Source organism: Miniopterus schreibersii (genome assembly GCF_964146895.1).
Source record: "Miniopterus schreibersii genome assembly, chromosome: 9".
Lineage (NCBI taxonomy): Eukaryota > Metazoa > Chordata > Mammalia > Chiroptera > Miniopteridae > Miniopterus > Miniopterus schreibersii.
In genome coordinates this window covers 60,298,216-60,310,924 of record NC_138118.1, presented here as the reverse complement: position 1 = coordinate 60,310,924, position 12,709 = coordinate 60,298,216, and the positions used below count along the sequence as shown (strand labels likewise).

Sequence of the window (12,709 nt, the reverse complement as noted above, 5' to 3'; positions counted from 1 at the left end):
GTTAAATTGTTTATACGTAGTTTTCCACATCAAAGATATAGTTCAAAGATAAAACCTCAACGACAAACAAGCAGCAAGCCATATGAACACGCCTATATAAATTATCATTTTGCCAAGCTTGCCACGATCCCAATTTAGTCTAGTACTATTATCTATGCCAGAGACAGACTGCTTCCCTACATTTCCTGAGTCCCTTCCAATTAGAACAATAGGGCTAGTCTGGGCCAACATAATGTGGCTAGATATTATGTGGGTCACTTCCAGGCTGAATTTCCCAGGGCAACTCTCTGGTCTGCAGCTTAACCTGATGCAGAGACTGAGGAGGCTGAATGTTCCAAATGGTGTAACTAGAAGAGGGTGAAAATTACACAGCAGGAATCCCTGAATGACTGCATGGAGCAAAGCCTCTTGCCAACCCTTCTGGGACATGCGGTGCTAAGTGAGAAATGAACTCCTGTTTTGTTAAAATTCTAGAGTGTTTGTTGCTGCGGCAACATCTAATCCATTCTCGCCGATATACAAGGATAGGTCCTGTCTGAACCAGAATAGACATATGACTCTAGGCTATTATAGGTTTCACTCTGAAGACAGTAAATAGTCCAGTTGTAGAAAAAATTAAAATCTGGAGACAACTTCTTATAACCAAATGTTTCATATAAAAAACAGAAATCCTTTTAGAGTTAAAAACAGAGGGTGTGGTGGGGGCTACAAGCTCATTCTCTATCTAAAGCCAAAGTTAATGAGTTTTCATTAATTTAACCAGACAGATAGTATTTATTTTTATATCTCTGTGAAATAAAGTTTCCCTTTATTAACAAGCTAACTTTTAAAATTTTTATTAGTCCTGTTCAAGCATCATTTCCTGGAAGGACTCTTGGGACTATTAATTCAATGGAACCCTTAAGGTGTGTTATATGAAAGTTTCCTTTGCCAAATAAGTGTGGGAAATACTGGGTCAGACAAAATCATACAAGTGTTCTGTTCTCCTCCTCCCTATCTTAACTTTGTTAAAATTTTCCTCAGGGAAATAGTGTCATGAACTTTCTTTTTCCTCCCTTTGCATAGTTAAATTAATTCAACTCAATCTCTTCTTTTCCTTTATTGTTTTAATGTAACATCTAATACATACAAAAGAACATGACACATTTGTGTGAGTCACAAAGCATAGTAAAAACACATAAGCACTTGTGAATCCATGGCACAAATCGGAGCATTACCAGCACTGAACAACATATGTGGCTCTTTCCCTCTTTATTCCTTGCTTTACCCAAAGGAAACAGTTATCTGGAATTTTGTTTATTTTTTTATCATATAGTTTTGTCAGCAGTATATGCAGCCTTAAATGACATGTTGTTTAGCATTGTTAACTTTCCAACTTTCAATTTTGAAAATTTTCAAACTTACAACACAGTTGACAAAATTATAACGAACACCCAAATGCCCTTTACCAACTAATATTTTTCACACTAGCTTTATGTCCCTCTCTGCACACACATACAGTTTTCCTCTTTTGCCAAACCATATGAAAGTAAAATGCAGATTTAACAGTTCATTCTTAAATACTTAAGCGAAATATGTTTCCTAAGAATATGAACATTCTCTTACATAACTGTAACACTACAATCCTATCTAGGAAATTTGATATTGGTAAAATAATCTAATTTAACATACGGGCCATGTTCAAATTTCTCTATGTCCTCTCTATAGGTTTTATATTTTAATCTAGAATTCAATTAGAATCAGGTATTACATTTAATTGTCATCTCTTTAGTTTCATTTAATCTAAAATATTCCCTGGCCTTTAAAAACATATATATATCTATGTATATATCAATTTAGTATATCAATACTAAAATACATCAAATATTATATTTATTATTTTTGTAGAGTCTAGGACATTTCATACAATGCACCAAATCCAGATTATAAACAGCACTGGTAGTAACCTTCATGCATATGTCTCTTACTACATGTGTAGAGTTTCCCTAATAATAGTTCTAAAGCAGTGATTGTCAACCTTTTTATCTCATGGCACACATAAACTAATTACTAAAATTCTGCAGCAAACCTAAAAACACACTATATTTTTTGCCAATCTGACAGAAAAAAAAAAGGTATAATTTTGATTCATTCACACTGGACGGCTATCGTGTTGGCTGCTGTCATTTATTTACTTGACAATCTAAGGGAAAAGAGGTGAGTGCCCTTGACTAAATAATTAGGTATTGCATGTTTTAAAAATTCTTGCAGCACACCAGCTGAAAATCGCTGTTCTAAAGGTTCACAGACTATTCAAAAGTTCTGACAATACAAATTATTTTCTGAAGTGTTTGTAACAATTCATATTCTCACCAACAGTTTATGAGACAGACTCCCTAATATATCTTGTCAGACTTATTTTTTGCCATTATCAAACTTAATTTCTGCCACTAAAGTAGGTATAAATAGTATCTTGTTATGGTCTTGATTTGCATTTCCTTAGTTAAATATCTTTCAGATTTACATGGGATTTGTTTTCTTCTGTGAAATGCCTGGTCATGCCTTTCCCCTTTGTTTCTGTTGTGTCATCTTTTTTATTAATTCGTGGTTCCTTATATCTGTTGGATGTTATAAATATCTTCTCCCAGTTTATAGCTAGCCTTTTTTCTTTAAGGTATCTTTTGATGAACATATACTCTTTGTTAGATGGGCCAGGTACAGAAGCTCACCAGGGCAGGAAGCGCGGGATGTCTAGCAAGGGGCAAAACTGGGAAAACAAGAACCTTGTCCCCAAGGTAACCTATCCTGCCCCAGCATATCACTGCTTGTGCGGTTTAGACTCCCTGAGCTTTTCCTCCCTAAAGATAACATCTGGGCCTCAGTTGTGTTTCTGCTCCAAGCCCAGAAAAGCAGCAAAACCAAAGTGGCACCGTGGCCGCCTCAGGACCAGACACATTGACTGATGACCCCTGCCCTGGCATCAATAGGTCAGTGGAAGAGCACCCCTGGAAAGCTGATGAATATTCTGTTGAGACACTCCCCTGAGACGTCCCCAAAGATTTCCACCCGCAGGAGAGAGAGAAATATGCTCAGGACAAAGAACCCAGCGCATACTCCCCACCAGAGGAGCACGCCAGTGCAATCTCCATCCCTCCAAGGGGACCCCAGGACACCTGCAACCAGGAGAGCAATGGGCAGTGCAGCTCGTCCCGGGCTTACCCCCTGAACCTGTATCCAAGGTCCCCTTCTCTCTCTGACTTCTCAGTGAGCCAATGCAGCCCAGCCTGGGCTCTCCTGTTGCTGCTTCTATGCTCTTTTTTACTTCACTGTCCCAAGTACATTTTGCTGCCACCACGGACCCAGCACTGTGTAGCCCTTCCCTTTGGATATCCCCATCCCCTTTTAATAAATTTAATTTTTCTTTATTAACCCGTCTGACATGGCTAGTTAGCCTGCCCCAGCACCACCACCGCGTTAACCTTTCACTCTTAATCTTAAATGTGTAAATTTATCTATCTTTTATTTTATGGTTAACACTTTTTGTTTCTTATGTAAGAAACTTTTCCCTACGTAAGATAATCAAGATATTATCCTACTTTTTTTCCCAAAGGTTTCAAAGTTTTGGCTTCCACATTTAAGTCTGAATTCATCTAGAAATGAATTTAAGAAATAAAATATAAGGCAGGGGTACAATTTCACATTTTTTCAATACATAACAAATTGTTTCACTATCTTTAATTGACCGGACCTTCATTTCCCCAGGAATCTTCAGTGGTATATCTGTTACTTATTAAGTCTATATGATGTGTGTCTATTTTAGAATTCTATATTCTGCCCCATTCGTTGGTTTAGCTCTACCAATACCACTCTGTCTTAATACAGAGTTAAAACAAGTCTTGATATTGGAGAACAGGTCCTTTCCACCTTGTTCTTCAAGTCTATCTTAGTTATTTGTCCACTGCCCTTCATATAAAATTGAGAATCAACTGGTAGTTATTTGTCCACTGCCCTTCATATAAAATTGAGAATCAACTGGTAAAGTTCCACAACAAAACCTATGGAGATTTTATTTTAATTATGTTGAACCTATAGATCAATTTTGGAATAACTGATATCTTTACAATAGTGAGCCTTCCCATTCCAGAATACAGTCTATAGTTTCCATTTAATTATATCGTTTTACATTATCTTTTGAGTAAAGTTTTATGATACTTTTCTACATACAGATCTTCTACATTTGCTATGTTTATTCCTACATACTACAGTTTTTGTTATTATTGCATACAATATATTTTAAATAATGTTTTGAACTCTATATTCCTGGGTTGTCTAAATGAAAGTAATTAACAGCTTTACTGAGTTACTATAATTAATTTTTGTATATTCATTTTATAATCAGCTATCTTATTAAAATTTTTATTACATCTAACAAATTTTCTAGAGATTCGTTAGCATTTTCTTTATAGACAATTATATCATAGGAAATTCTAAGTTTTCTTTCCAATCCCTACATCTTTAAATTCTTTCTTTGGCTAACATGATATTGAATATAAGCAGCAATAATGGGCATTCCTGTCTTCTTCCCAAATTTAATGGAAATGTGTCTAACATTTCACCAATAAGAATATTTACTGTAGATTCCTAGAATTTTTATCAGGTTAAGTTAGAAGACAGGAACTTAACTAAGACAATAATACCAATTCTTTGATACCTTTGGAACTTGTTTAATGGCCCAATAGTAAAAAAAGTTTCCATGTATGCTTTGAAAAAATATATTCTCTGGATTTTTAGTATATTCTTTAAGTATTGAGCTATGAATTTATAAAGTCAGCATATGAATAATGTCCTATGGGCTTACTAATTTATTTGCTCGTCCTACTGCATGAGTAGTGAACAGCTCTCTCTCCATAATGAAGAATTTGTCAACTTTTCACAGTAATCATATTCACTTTTAATTAAAACTATCCTATATTCTTTTGTTTTAGGTATGTCTCTTTAAGCAGAAGAAAGTTCTTTTTAAAACCAATTTGAAAATCTGTGTTTAGTTGACAAGTTTACACTACTTGCACTTATTTTGATTATGAATGTTTCCACTATCTTTTTTATTTCTGGCTCCTTCACATATACAGATTTTTCATATATGTATAATATATGTAAACACCAATTTTTATATGTACATATAAGTATTTTCTGTATATATACTTGTATGTATATATGTGTTTATGTATAAAACATATTTGGTATTAGATGAGTTTGGTTTTGTTTAATTTTTTCTTCTGCTGGTTTGGAACTTACACAACCTAATCCCTTCTTTTTAATCCTTGCCCTTGAAGTTTTACTATGCATCTTTAAATTAAGTTCTACACTAAGATAATACCTTAAAGAGTAAAGAGGACATTAGAACACTTTACTTGGCATAATTTCCCTCTGGCTTATATGCTATTATTGGCCAGTTCTCTAGTACCATCTTTTTATAAAGTATAAAAATAAGTAAATAATCGTTATCTCGTGCTTAAAAAAAAAAAAAAAAAGACATTATTTTATATGGGCACTATTTATTTAGATTTACATGCATGTTTACTATTTTCTTTAACCATTGTTTCTTATATTTAAGATCTTTTTTTCCCCCTGAATTATTTCCCTCCTCTTTGAAGTTTATGCTTTGGAAAATTTTTAGAAAAATTCTCATAAGTTTTTACATATCTGCAATGTCCTATATTTCAAGAATAGAGAAATTTGTATGCTAGGTATACAATTCCAGGTTGAAACTTATTCTCTCAGAATGTTAAAGCTATTATTCTACTGTCCTCTGGCTTCCAATATTACTACTGAGAAATATGCTGGCCCAAAGTTTTCTGCATCCTGGGCACTGCCACTATTGGCATCTGTCTTCAAGGCAACCCAAGTCTCTGCTGGGTGTCTACCGTTAGTGTTCCCATCTCTAGTTTTGCCTCATAGTTATTCCTTTATAGGGAGTGTCTTCCATTTCTTCAAAACCTAGAAATACATCACCAAGTATTTTTTTAATTTAGGATTTAGTTGGTTTCAGGTAGAGGGGGCCCCAGAGTATCTAGCCTGCCAGCTGGAAAGCAACACAAACAGGTTTCTTCACTGCAAGACTTTTCAAGTTTTTAATATCCTCACCTAAATTAAAAGTGTTGAAGAGGGGGATATGATATCCAGCTCTGCCCAAACTTATTTGACCAGAGCTTCTCAAAGAATTATTAAGTATTCATTTGAAAAAAGTCCTGCTCTAAAGCTTTTTAAAAAAAAATTTTTTTTGCCTCAATACAGAAAAGAAACATATTCAAACAAAGAATTATCTTCAACACTCCTATTCTACCCAAACAAACCCATACCAAGGCTTAAATAATAATAACAACAACAACAACAATAATAATAATAATAATAATAATAATCAGCTTTTATAATATGCCAGGATGTGCTAGGCACAAGAATTTAAAAAAATAATCATCTCTGTCCTCAAGTTGTTCAGAGATAAGAGAACCAAGTAAAATACAATTTGGCAAATGTTCCACTAGCAGTTTGAACCACATAGTTTCTTAGCTGTCTCTTTAAGACTGTGACAAACTGTCTTTGTTTCTTTTTGCAAATGCAAATAAATTTAAATGTAATTGCTTCGTAACTGTGAGATAACTATGAACCTCTAGAAAATAAAAATTGGAAACCTAGGTGTCATAACTAGGCTCAGAAAACAATGTACCACATTGTACCTACTTTTGGCTATAAACTAAACCATCAAACTTATTTCAATTAACTGTTGCCAAATTCATTATTCCATAAAGTCACACTATCCTAATCCTAGAAATATTAAAACTGTTCCTCTGAAATCAGAAATCTCTCTACTTTTTATAAGTTTACTAAAGTATTTTAGTTTAAACTGTGATAACCTCATGTCATTAGTTTCAACTCTTCTGTATAATTTCATGTGTATAAATACAAAAGGAAACTACATTTATAGATACTAAATATAATGCAAAGTTGCCTTTATGATTTTCCATTATTCAGCTTTAAAATCTTTACTAGTCCTTCCTATGGACAAAACCTCTAATAGCCTAAGGGCTCTTCTCACAAAAAATTGTTCCTAAAAATTTAGCATCCACTACCATCATCATTATGTGCCTAGCTACTTGTGAAGTCCTAATTGTGAAGTCCCTAGTTTTTCAACTCCTAACCACAAGGCAAGCTGATGTGTACAGACAGATTTTCATCATAAATTCAGGAGATATTTCCCCTATAATTTTGAACTTTCTTGTACTTCACTTTTCTCTCCTTGCCATTCCCCACTCCCAGTCATATGCAGTTGAAGACAGGGATTAGAACACTGGATCACTTAAAAATGGATAAACAGAATAATATGATGAGACAGTTAACAAAATTTAACTAATTAATTATTAACACACATACAGAGAGATGTTCATACTTGTTAGTTTTCAAAGACACACACACACACTTTTTTGGTTTCTGGTTTTTCTCCTAGAAGAATGCCTAGATAGAAGATACACTTTTAAAATAAGAAATTTTTTATAAAAAGAGCACACATTTGTTGTTACATTGTTGTTTTAATTGTATAGCATGATTGCCCAGTACCAGTAAGGCTGCAGAAAATTAGACCCTGACATACATGGCTTAAGTATAAATTAAAACAGTTTACCAATATAGTAAATAATTTTTAAAGTATTTATATTCTTTAACCTAATATTTGAATGATAAAGATTCTATCCTAAGGAAATAATTTAAAAAGCTAAGTTTTCACACAAAGATTTAATTAAAAATGTCCTTTTTAAATTGCAAAGTAAAAAATAGAAAACTACAAAAAGTTAAAAGGGAGGATTATATAAGTTTACATTATATCCACTCAATAATATGTTCGCATTATGAAGATACTTATGCTGATTATATAATAATATGGAGAATTATGATAAGTGGTGGGGAAAGGAGACATAAAATTGTACAAGCTAAAAGATTACAATTATGTCTTAAAAAAAGAGACTGAAAAGATACATGGCAAATAGTAAAAGGAGAATAAGGATATTTTCTTCCTAAGAAATAAAAAAAAATTCCGTGGAAAGAATTTGTTATTTCTGAAAACTAAAAGTTTAAGTTAATAAAAGGCTTGCCAATACCCACCACTTCTTTTTCTTATGCTCCCCATTACAGCAAATCACCCCTTTATTCCCTTTCCCTTTCCCAAAACCATAGTAAAACTTTTATATTTCCTTGCATTGATGTGAAAAGGCATATTCCTCCTAAAACTATTCAGTTGGTTAACTTCGAACACAATACCCCTAATAAAGAGAACAGACAAATTTTACCTTATTTCCTTCTTCTTTGAACTGAGGATTAATTATTTTTACAAATGAATAAAACAATTGACGAATTCTGGAATCTCCAATAAATGCAATATGTTTATCTACAAGGCAGTTCTTTGCTTCACTGAAATCAACAAAGAAACATTAATTAAAATAAAACCAACATACTGGCACTTCAAAGCACATAGTTTGTGAAGAAAGTAGTACATGATTGTTATACATATAGTTACTACTTTGCTTTAAAAACAGATGGCCTCATTTGTTTAACCTACCAGCTCCTGTATAATCAACTAACTCCCAATAATAACAGCCCCCATTTAGTAAGTGTTTAAGATGAACTCTAACCATATTAAGCATTTTATATCCATTATTTCAGAATAAGTCTATGAGGTGTAGGTATCCAACTTCCAAAGCAAGAGTCTTTCGCTCAAGGGCTATTGCCTTGGGCCTGCTTCTCTCTCACCTGAGTTAAAGCAGCCTGGCCAAAGCTCTTTCCCTAATGCTCTTGGGAGGAATCTTCATTTAGACTCATCTCCACCCCTAATCTCCTTCAGCAATCCTCTACCACCATCATATGTAGAAGTACCATATAGTTACTGTCTTTGTTTCACCAACCCTTCTCCACTAGATATTACGACCCATCATAGGAAAAAAAAAATCAAACAAAAAATGAAGAAACTTACCTGATTTTGTATTTATGCATCATACAACTGTGAGGTTGCCAAACTTTCTCTCCAAGAAATCTGCCACTTGAAAGAAGGTACTCACATGAATCATTGCCTATAACAGTTAAATACAACAGTGTTGTAAATAATAGTTAATTTCTTATATGTTGGTTATCTGACCCCACGTAAGCTTTTTGAGATGAGAAAATAGTCTTTATGCTTCACTATACCTTTCAGGTACATATTAATCATCCATGAGAAACATGATAAATATAAATACATTACTATTCAGGAAGATAAGAACCACTAATAACAGATACTTCACCCTAGAAAAGACTCCCTAACTCCTAAATGCTACAGTCACTGCTTTGGGAGTTCTTCCTGCTTCAGGTTTTCTTTGTGGGGACATCAACTCAATCACAGACTAGCCTTTGTATCTGTTTATCACTCCTACTTCGAGTTGGGAAAGAAAAGTTTAATGGATAAAAGAGAAGACTTTGGAAATGACTTCTTCCTACTCAACTATTATAATACATAGTGTATTAGCATATCTGGAAACCTTGTTAATATTGAAATATTTTATAAACCTACTCCCTGATTTTCACAGCTTCCCTGTGAGTATGCTACCCCTATTCTGTAAATGTGTGAACAAAGAAAAAGGCTTATTCAGGAATCTCTTAAAAAGCTTAATAAAATTTCATCCTTTTACAATCTTAAAAAGATAAGACTTAAAACTATGTTAGCCACAGGTGGCCAAAGATACACATGATCAGTATCAGTAACAAACTGCAGATTTCACAGTTATTAATATTCAGCCTCTCTACTTCTCTTGGTATCTCCTGCCCTCCTTTAGGATGACCAATCAACGCCTCCCAGTATGGCTGGGACTGTCACAGTTTACACAAAGTTCCACAACTGGGAAGCCCTCCAGTCCTGTGTAAACTGGAACAGGTACTGTACATTAACGTAAATGACTGAAGGAGTTAAAAACAGGTTGGGGGCATTTAAAAAATTCCAATATGTCAAATGGATGAGGGAAAATGAGATGCTTAGATTAACCATGGGGTTATAATAAAATATATGCATTATTTAATATGGAGTTCTTTATTAACAGATAACAGTAGACTCTGTTTGTTTTACAAATAGTTAAGGTCAGGACAGGGTGTCTCATAAGAGGAATATTACAGAACAAGAATTGTACTGAACCATTCAGGCTGGAGGAAGGGAAGACCCAAAGATATTTAAAGGAGTGCATATCTTTTCTCTCTCAATCCTGTTATCTATTTATCTGGCCAACATATAGATGTAAGGTAACACAAATGCAAGACAGGCATGTATAAATAATGAAAGTATTGTTACTTCAGTGTCATAAATTTTAAAATAGAACGGAAAGGAAAAGTGAAAATACTGCATTATTGTGTTGGTGGAAAACTGGATAAGGAAAACAGACTATCAATTATTAAATTTTTACAATTATATATGTAGTCTATACAGGCTTTCTGTATTTCAAAGATTTTAAAATAACATCTCTTTAAAGAAACTATAAATAATCAGTTCTTAATTCTTCCCAATTATTAAAAACTAGTTATAGTTCCAAAAAAAAAAAAAATTAAGCTATATAAATAATCAAGAAAGAATACAAAGGACTATAGGAACACATAATTAAGTTACTTTCCTTAAAAGAGCACTCCTGCTGCATTCTTTTATAATGGTCACATAGCAAAATCCTAGTAAATGTTTAAAATTAGGATGAAAGCCCGGCCAGGAGTGGCTCAATGGTTGAGCATCGGCCTAGGATCCAGGCGATCGGGGTTCGATTCCTGGTCAGGGCACATACCCGGGTTGTGGGCTTGATCCCCAGTGGAGGGCGTGCAGGAGGCAGCCGATCAATGACTCTCTCATCACTGATGTCTATCTCTCTCTCCCTCGCCCTTCCTCTCTCTGAAACCAGTAAAGATATCTTTATAATAAATAAATAAATAAAATTAGGATGAAAATCCCACATTTATAGCATTTCTACCTTGAAGTTGCAAATAACCAGGTTATTAATTCTGTGGAGTTTTTCTTTCTTCCTCCTTTTTTAAAAAAGTTATTTGATTTTTGTTTTTTAATAGACACCTAAACAGAAACACACCTTGATCAATATTCAGTGTGTGGAATTATGTTATTTGTTAACCATCCACGTGGGTCATTAATATGATTTTCTGGAGATGGACGTCCCATAACCAGTCTTTTCTTCACTAAAAGTTGTGTTTAAAAATGCCAAGTTCTTGGTTTCCTCCTCAAAACTACTACTCACACATTGTTTTTCAGTAGTTCAGTTAGTATGAAGCAACAGCTTTAACCTGATGAACCCATATTAGAAAATCCCCACAGCAAAAACAGGTTTGAAGTTGTCACTAACCAAAAAGCACTGTAAACACAGGATTTTGAGACTCTGGTCTTTCCAGGGAAAAAATTCTTAATTTGCTAATGAATGCTAGTTGATGACGACTCTTGTTAAAATATTTTATGATGCAAAGTTGTTGTTTTATAATCCTGTATCTGAAATTAATAGTCTCTGCATATCAGTTAAGGTCCTGTCAGAAGACAGAAACTATACCAGCTGCTTTAATAGAGAGAATCTAGTATGAAGAGTTGTTAGAAAAGTAAAAGAATTGCTAACTGGACAACTGAAAAGAAGAGACTGGCTTTTAATATTTGTCAATAAAATAAATTAACCTGATCTAAAAAGGAAAATTCTACAAAATTCCATACAGTAAAAGTTCTCTTTTTCTTGGAAAAAAATATTTTTGGATCAAATCAGTAAATGTAAATCTAGATGTAAAATAAGTTAACATGCCATATTTTTATTATATATACTAACTGTATGTGGCATATGCTGGCATGTATTTTCCTTTCAAAATTTACCCAGCAAAATCCCAAACAAAAGAACACAACAAAACCAGTTGTTATTTGCAATTGCCTCATATAATTCTGATAGCTACTTTAATACAACCAGCATGAGATGAAAGTTGCCAAGTGCTCAGATAAATCAAGCTATGAACACACACACACACACACACACACACACACACACACACACACACACACACACAGCAACTGAAGGGACAGAATTATCTACTTCAGCTATCTCCAATACTAAGATTATCTAGATGAATGGCTGTCTCCCTTTTCATTCTGTTATCTTAAGCATACGCATTCTGGTTTGTCAATCTAAAGTTTCAGGTTTTTATGCATGATTTTTCTATAGTAGAAAAATCAAGTAAAAAGCAAGTAAAAAGACAAACATGTTTTGAAAAACAGTATGTAACAACTGAAGAAAACATCTGATGTGCTAAGTAAAGCATAGCTGATATTTTCCTTTGAATAGAATATCTCTGCCATACTGCAAATTTAGACAAATCACCCTACCAAAGCTGTGTGTTTCTTACCACCAACCATGAAAATACCAGATCATAAAGTTTACAATATGATCTGTAGTATACTTTGCCTAAAATTCAGCAAGTTATACTTTAGTCTATGCTGAAAAATCAGCATTTACATTTTTCTTTAGACAAGCTAGGAGTGCCTCATTATAAGTAGTGTCATAGAAATCAGGATTTTCCTAGCAGTCAAAGAAAGAAAAGGCTAATAGACCTAGGGCTACTTTTTTCTTGCTTTAATTTCTGAAGCTTTGAACTTACTTTCTCCAAAAAATGTGTTATCTAACATTTGCATTTAATACACCTA

The 12,709-nt window shown here is 33.7% G+C and overlaps 1 protein-coding gene across 1 annotated transcript in view; it reads right to left on the bottom strand.

Annotated features, from left to right (window-relative positions):
• The window catches only part of CASD1 (CAS1 domain containing 1), a 43,907-nt gene that overhangs the window by 26,972 nt on the left and 4,226 nt on the right, over window positions 1–12,709 (bottom strand). The window contains exons 2-3 of the mRNA XM_081147256.1: window positions 8,996–9,092; window positions 8,316–8,436 (exon numbers count right to left, since the gene is read on the bottom strand). Coding sequence (XP_081003382.1) covers window positions 8,316–8,436; window positions 8,996–9,092 — 218 coding nt within the window. The remainder of the gene's footprint in view (window positions 1–8,315; window positions 8,437–8,995; window positions 9,093–12,709) is intronic.